General features: G+C 59.1%; 2 protein-coding genes across 2 annotated transcripts in view; both read right to left on the bottom strand.

The window, feature by feature from the left end:
• LRRC71 (leucine rich repeat containing 71) overlaps positions 1–2,661 on the bottom strand; it is a 15,532-nt gene extending 12,871 nt beyond the window's left edge. Inside the window, 2 exon segments of the mRNA XM_015571788.1 lie at positions 135–387; positions 2,363–2,661. Coding sequence (XP_015427274.1) covers positions 135–387; positions 2,363–2,522 — 413 coding nt within the window. The 5' untranslated portion in view covers positions 2,523–2,661.
• A 1,715-nt stretch (positions 2,662–4,376) lies between these two features.
• The window catches only part of PEAR1 (platelet endothelial aggregation receptor 1), a 28,280-nt gene continuing 26,369 nt past the window's right edge, over positions 4,377–6,287 (bottom strand). The window contains exon 23 of the mRNA XM_015571688.1: positions 4,377–4,872. Within this exon, the coding sequence (XP_015427174.1) occupies positions 4,736–4,872 (137 nt within the window). The 3' untranslated portion in view covers positions 4,377–4,735. The remainder of the gene's footprint in view (positions 4,873–6,287) is intronic.

Below are 6,287 nucleotides of genomic sequence, written 5' to 3'. Positions count from 1 at the left end.
GGGGCGGGGCGGGAGGAAGGTTGGGGAGATGCTGGCAGGGCCGCTGCTGCTGGGGCCAGGCTGGGGTCTGCTGAGTTTGGAAGGAGACTCCCCTACACTCCCACCTGCCCCCTGAAGCCACCCCCCCCACTTACACCCACCCTGCCCTGCGCCCCCTGCCATTCAGCCCTCCGCGCGATGGGAGGCTGGGGACGGATGAGGTGGCCCGGCGGGCACCCCAGCTCCACTGTCACTCACCGACGACGGGCTTTTCGGACACAGAGGAGGAAGGGAGGAAGGCGGGGTGCGGCCGGGGCCGGGTGACCACTTTGGGGAAGTCCGAGTAGCCCAGGCGGGTGCAGAGCTCCGCGAAGTCGGTCTCCAGGGACCCGGTGCACTGGTACTCCTCTGCGGGAGGGAGGGCAGCGGCTTGGCCTCAGGGTGGGCAGCCCCCCCTGAGGTGGATGGTCTACAGACATTTTAAAATGTCAGCCCCATGCTGAAAACAGCGGGAAATGAAGACGTGGGAGCAAGGACTGGCTTCTCCTCCCACCCAGTCAGTCAGGCGCTTCCACTGGCTCCCAGCTCCCTGGGGGGCCTCCCGAGGGTGTCCCCGGCCCAGCCAGGCCTGATGGAGCAAAAGAAGGAACTACCTCTTCACGCCCCTCCCACCCCACAGACCCCGAGGTCCAGCAGAGCTGCAGGATATTATGTATTTAGCAAACATTTCTACGGCACTTACTCCTTTCCCGCGCTGCTCAAAAGCTTTAGAAATATTAAGGCATTCAGACAGATGCCCACCGAATCCACTACTCAAACCTGGGGCGCTGAGTCTCCAGGGACCCTGCTTTTTCCTGCTCCAGGAAGAAGTGGTGTCCGGAGATGGGAGGGGGGCCCCTGGCAAATGGGAGAACCTGCCAGCTCCTCCTTCGTTAAGATCTCTGATATTGCCCTGGCTGGTTTGGCTCAGTGGACAGAGCGTCGGCCTGTGGACTGGGGGGTCCCGGGTTCGGTTCCAATCAAGGGCATGCACCTTGGTTGCGGGCACATCCCCAGTAGGGGGTGTGCAGGAGGCAGCTGATCGATGTTTCTCTCTCATGGATGTTTCTAACTCTTTATCCCTCTCCCTTCCTCTCTGTAAAAAATCAATAAAATATTTTTTTTAAAAGATCTCTAATATTGGGTCCTCCCTCAGATACTCTTCCTTCGGGCTTTTCTATCTCCATCTGCCTCCTCAATCCAGTAACCCCTTCTCCCTCATACCCCATTCCAACCACCACTGTCGCTCACCTGGACTCTTGAAATATCTCATAACCCATCTCCCCGCCTTCGTTCTCTCCCCTTCCACTCCATTTTCCATACAGAGTGGGGTGTGTGTGTGTGTGTGTGTTTAATGGCACTGGAGTTTGTCCTGTCTCTCCTGGAAAATGCTCTTTCTCCAGCTCTCATCGTTGCATGCTTTATGGGGAATCCAGGAACAGCAAGTTCCTGCCCCTCTCGGGTGGCAAAGCTGTGGCTGTGAATCAAGACGCCTTCCAATAACCCCCCGTGTGGATCACTAGCTTAGGCTGGGGTTCCACCACTTGCAACACACAGAGCCACACTCCTACCTAGACTTTTCTCGTGATTTTCTTACCACAGAGAATGTAAATTCCATACACGCAGGACTGTGCCCATCTTGCTTTCTGTGTTGCATCTGGCTGAAGAGCAGGCACCTTCTGGTACACTCCCCCCCCACCCACCCCCCGGCTTCTCCTATCCTCCCTGGTCCTTCTTTTCTCATACATCATATCACATCTATTGTCTTTGGCAGCATCGCAGAGTGCGGTTTCTTTAAGGTCAATTCAGTTCAAACGTCTGCCAAGGTGAGATTCAAGGACTGTGATGTGAGTCAAACTGGGATTCATAGTCCAAGGTGGAGCAGCCAGCTGGGCACACAGTGCACACAGTGGGTGTGCAGTGCATGCTTGTTGAATGAACAGGTGAGTTTGCCGTCGACAAAACACATTTTCACCATCAGCTCCTTGTTCCTCACTCAATAGGCAGGGCATGACTCACATTTCCATACGGCAGGGAAGAGCCGTGCCCACGGCCACACACTTAATGATGGTGACCACTAATAACACCCTCGCATGGGCCAGGGGCTGGTAGATTCACACACTGGACGTCAGCCGGTGGAGGCCTTTCCCTGCAGCACCTCTTGGCACCAGACATTCTATTATGATTTCCTGGATCACCTGCCTCACCCGCCCAGCACTCCAGGTCGGTGCCTGGCACAGCAGCGCGCCATCCAGCCTGGCTAATGGGAGCCGCAGAGGCCGGTGGTGGCACACAGAGCCTCGAGGTCTCGAGGCCCGATCCCCCAACACCGCTGCCAGCCTACCAGGGTTTTTGGGCTCCTCCTCGCCCACCGGCAGCAGCACGATCGGAGGCTTCTCCTTGGCCGCGCGATCCCCCTTCTTGGTCACCGTGCCCGACGACTTCTGGGTCCCGGGACGCGGGGCCCTGGGGGAGGCTCCCTGCGCGCCCCCCTCGACAGACATGTCGGTGCCGTCCGCAGCGACTCTGGTGACCCTCCCGGGGGCGAGGAAGCAGGTGAGGACACGCCGGCTCGGGGGTCTCTATTCCGCATCCACCAGCCTGGTGTGTCCGCAGGGGCCGCGGCGTAGCTTCCGCGTCCCTCTCCCTTGGGCAGCAGAGATCAGGGGGCAGGTGAGCCCTAGAGGGTCCGGCCCTGAGAACTCTTTGGGGAGGGAGCGAGCCAAGGTTCCCCCATGACCCAGGCAGAGCCCGGGGCGGAGGAGACAGGGCTAGACGAGGCCAGAACGAGGGGTGGGGGCGAAGGCCGGCGGGCGTCCAGCCACCCAAAGTCCCCCAGGAAGCTGAGCCCACGAAAGCGGGAGCTGGTTCAGCCGATCAGGAATGGGGTGTCTGAGGAATCTGGGGAGAGTCGGGGTGGGGCAGATCCGCTCTCTGGGTCTGCCTGCCCCCCTAGCCGGTAAGGAGGGGCTCCTGGTGGAAAAGGCCCAGAGAGACCCCAGTGAGCTGGTGTGGAGCTGGGTTCCTATCTCCGCAGCACCTATTTGGCCTCCTCTGGGTCTGGGAACTTAGCTGATCTGCTGATGAGTTCATGCGTCTGGTAATGCTTTTTAGAAATCTTGAATTCTAAGTGCTCAGGCAGTCCAGACCCTGCCGGACCCTCCTTTGAGTATATCCTCTCCCATCCGCCTTCCTGCCTCCAGCCTCCACCACGGGATCAGTTCCGCTGCCCCAGGGCCACTCCCAGCCCTTCCCACCTTTCAGCCCCGTGCAGTTCCCCTGGAGAAGTGCCCGTCTTTGGGGAAGGCTCCCACCTGTGCAGTCTACTAACTCTCCGGACGTGCCATCTCCCCTCTCTCTGAGCACTTACCACAGTGTGACTGATACTTTGAATTCACTCAGCCACTCCGTCTTTTAGGGAACATTTATTGAGTGCCTACTATGTGCCAAGGGGAACCAATGTCGAACATAAACACAGGGAACTTACAGACTGGTGGGAGAAGCAGAAATTCGTCAAAGAATCACATAAAGAAATAACGCATTACAGAGGTGCCTGGTGCCCTGCAGGCCTTCTGCAGGCATGGGGGGGGGGGATGCATGCAGCTGTCATTAGCGCTATGAGAGAGGTGCTTCCCAGAGGAGGGGGTGTGAAGGACAAATGGAGGCTAACAGGTGAGTGGGGGAGAAGAGCATGCCAGACGTGTGAGGTCCCTGTGGCACCAAGAAGTGTGGCCGACAGGAGGACCTAGAAGCCAGAGTTACTGAGGCAGCGTGACAGCGAACACAGTTCAGGGTGAGGCTGGAGGCACAGGAGGAGGCCAGCAGAGCCTTTGCTTAAGACAGCGGTTCTCAACCTGTGGGTCGCGGCCCCGTTGGGACCCTTTCACAGGGGTCGCCTAAGATCATCCTGCATATCAGATATTGACATGACGATTCATAACAGTAGCAACATGACAGTTACGAAGTAGCAACGAAAATAATTTTATGGTTGGGTCACAACATGAGGAACGGTATTTAAAGGGCCAGAGGGTTGAGAAACACTGGCTTAAGGCCTTTGACAGTTTTGACTCTGGCCAGGAACAACGGGGCAGCATGAAGACTCTCAGACAGCGGCCACCCAATCAGCTTGTATTTGGAGCAGTTGGCTGGAAGGGGCACTAAGTGAATGCAGGCGGCCAGTTAGGAGACTATCACTAGTTAACTGGGTTTAGGGCTGCCTCTCTGCTAAATGGTGAGAGCCATAGGATAGGGCCTATCCCTGGTAGCCCTCTGAAAACACACACACACAAACACACACACGCAGAAGCTCACATATGCACACATACCAGTACACACATACACAGAGCCCAGCCTGGGAGTGCAGAGAAAAGGTGCTCAATATACATTTTTTACATCAATATGAAATCAGAGTTATCCAGCCATGTCCAACCCACCAGTTTATGTACACAGGCCCTGGCAGCCTTGGGGGGCAGTGGTTTGGGGAAAGGGACTGCAGGCTTCCTGCCAACCAGGGTCCCAATGTGGAGGCGGGAGCCAGGCTCCCATCTCTCCATTCACTTCCTCTCTTAAACTTGTTCATAAACATGTTCATGTTCGCGGCCTGCCAGCCTTCTCCCTGCTCCTGGCAGGGTTCAGCCGGCTCTGTCCCCAGCCTTGGGCAGCAAGAACAGGTGTGCTGGCCTCTGCACACCATCTTGGCCCCTCAGGGGTCCCGGTGCTAAAGTGGGGGGGATGGGGGGTGCCGTACAGGAGGCAAGTCATAGTGTCCAGGGATGTGGCTGTTCTTGGGTGAGTCATAGTGGCCGGGGGTCGGGCCCAGAGGCTGGGGGTGCTGGGAGCCCACGGAGTCTGGGTCTGGAGACAGAGAAAGGACAGAATGAGGAGGAGGTGGCTCCTCCCCTTCTCCTCCTCTCCCCTCTCCAGACGCTTCTGCCCAAACAGAGCTAGTGCCTGGCTATAGGGCAGTTTGTGCGGCTTCCCAGCTGCCAGCCGGGGAGGCCACCTTGACCTGCCCACCTCACAGGCTAGGAAAACACTTGGACACCTGCGCATGCAGCCCCCTTGCTCACCCCCTGCCCGGGTCCCCACTTGTCTGGGGACCGACTAAACAAGCCAGGTGCTACACACCCTCCATTTCCATCCTCAGCCCTGTGAGGTGGTTCCCCCGCTCAGGCTCTCCGCGGCACCGTGATTCCCAACAGCGTGCCTGGCCTGGGCCCCAGTCAGGCCCCCACGGCCTTGCTCTTGCTGCCACAGCATGCCACCTCCACATTCCCTTCCTCTGTCCCTTTCTCCCTCCCTTGTCCCTTCTCCCTTCCACCTCCCCAGCCCCTGCCCCCGCGGAGAAGGAGGCTCACCATGGGGCAGAACACTAGGCTGCTGATAGGGACCACTGTCTCTCTGCGGCTGCGGCTGCGGCTGGGGGTATCGCGGCCTCTGGCTGGCCGGGAGCTGAGGAGGCTGCCTGTGGGGAGATCCTGAGGGGGGGCCTTTCATTTCCACATAGCTGCTCTCCCGGGGGCCTCCTAGCAGGCTGGGCAGGTCCCGGATGGTGGCGTAGGGGTTCTCACTGCTCAGGGAAGCCATACTGGCCCCCAGCCCGTCTTCAGAGATGGGTCCTGAGGATGGGGGAAAGCATTCAGGCTCAGGGGAGGCACTGGCCCCCCAGTGCAGCTCCCTCTCGCGCACCCACCCCACCCCGCCCCTGTGCTCATACCTTTGCCGTAGAATGGGCCTGGGCCATTACTGTTGCCGTAGCTACAGCTGTAGCTTCGGTCCAAGCGGCTGCTACCTGGGGAGGAGGAGGAGGAGGCCACGCGCCATAAGACTCCTGGGCTCAGCCTCCTCTAACCCTGGCGCCCAGAACCCCCTTCTGCAGACGGAGCCAGACGCCGGGCTGCACACACCCACCCGCACCGGAGGCCTGGCCTCTAGGCTCCTACCCCTGTCCAGGTGCTTCCAGTCCGCAGGCAGCGTGGTGTGGTTGTCAGGCCCATGGGCCCCACCTGGCCGCTCAGGGCCCTGGAGGCTGGCAAAGAGCTGATTGCCTGGAGCCTGATGGGGGAGGAGCGAGGATGGAGCTTTCCAGAGAAGCAGGTGTTCACCATCTCTCCCTGGCGCGCCCTCCCCAGCACTGACCTTGTTAGGGGGTGGAGGGTTAGGTGAGCACTGGGATAGGGTGTGGTAGCTGGGGTTTGAGTAGTAGTGACTGTAGCTCAGAGGGATATCTGCAAGAACAGACACAGGCGCAGGCGCCCCCCAGCCAGAGA

The sequence above is a fragment of the Myotis davidii genome, unplaced genomic scaffold, assembly GCF_000327345.1.
Source record: "Myotis davidii unplaced genomic scaffold, ASM32734v1 scaffold208, whole genome shotgun sequence".
In the NCBI taxonomy this organism is placed as follows: Eukaryota; Metazoa; Chordata; class Mammalia; order Chiroptera; family Vespertilionidae; genus Myotis; species Myotis davidii.
This window is presented reverse-complemented; position numbering and strand designations above follow the sequence as displayed.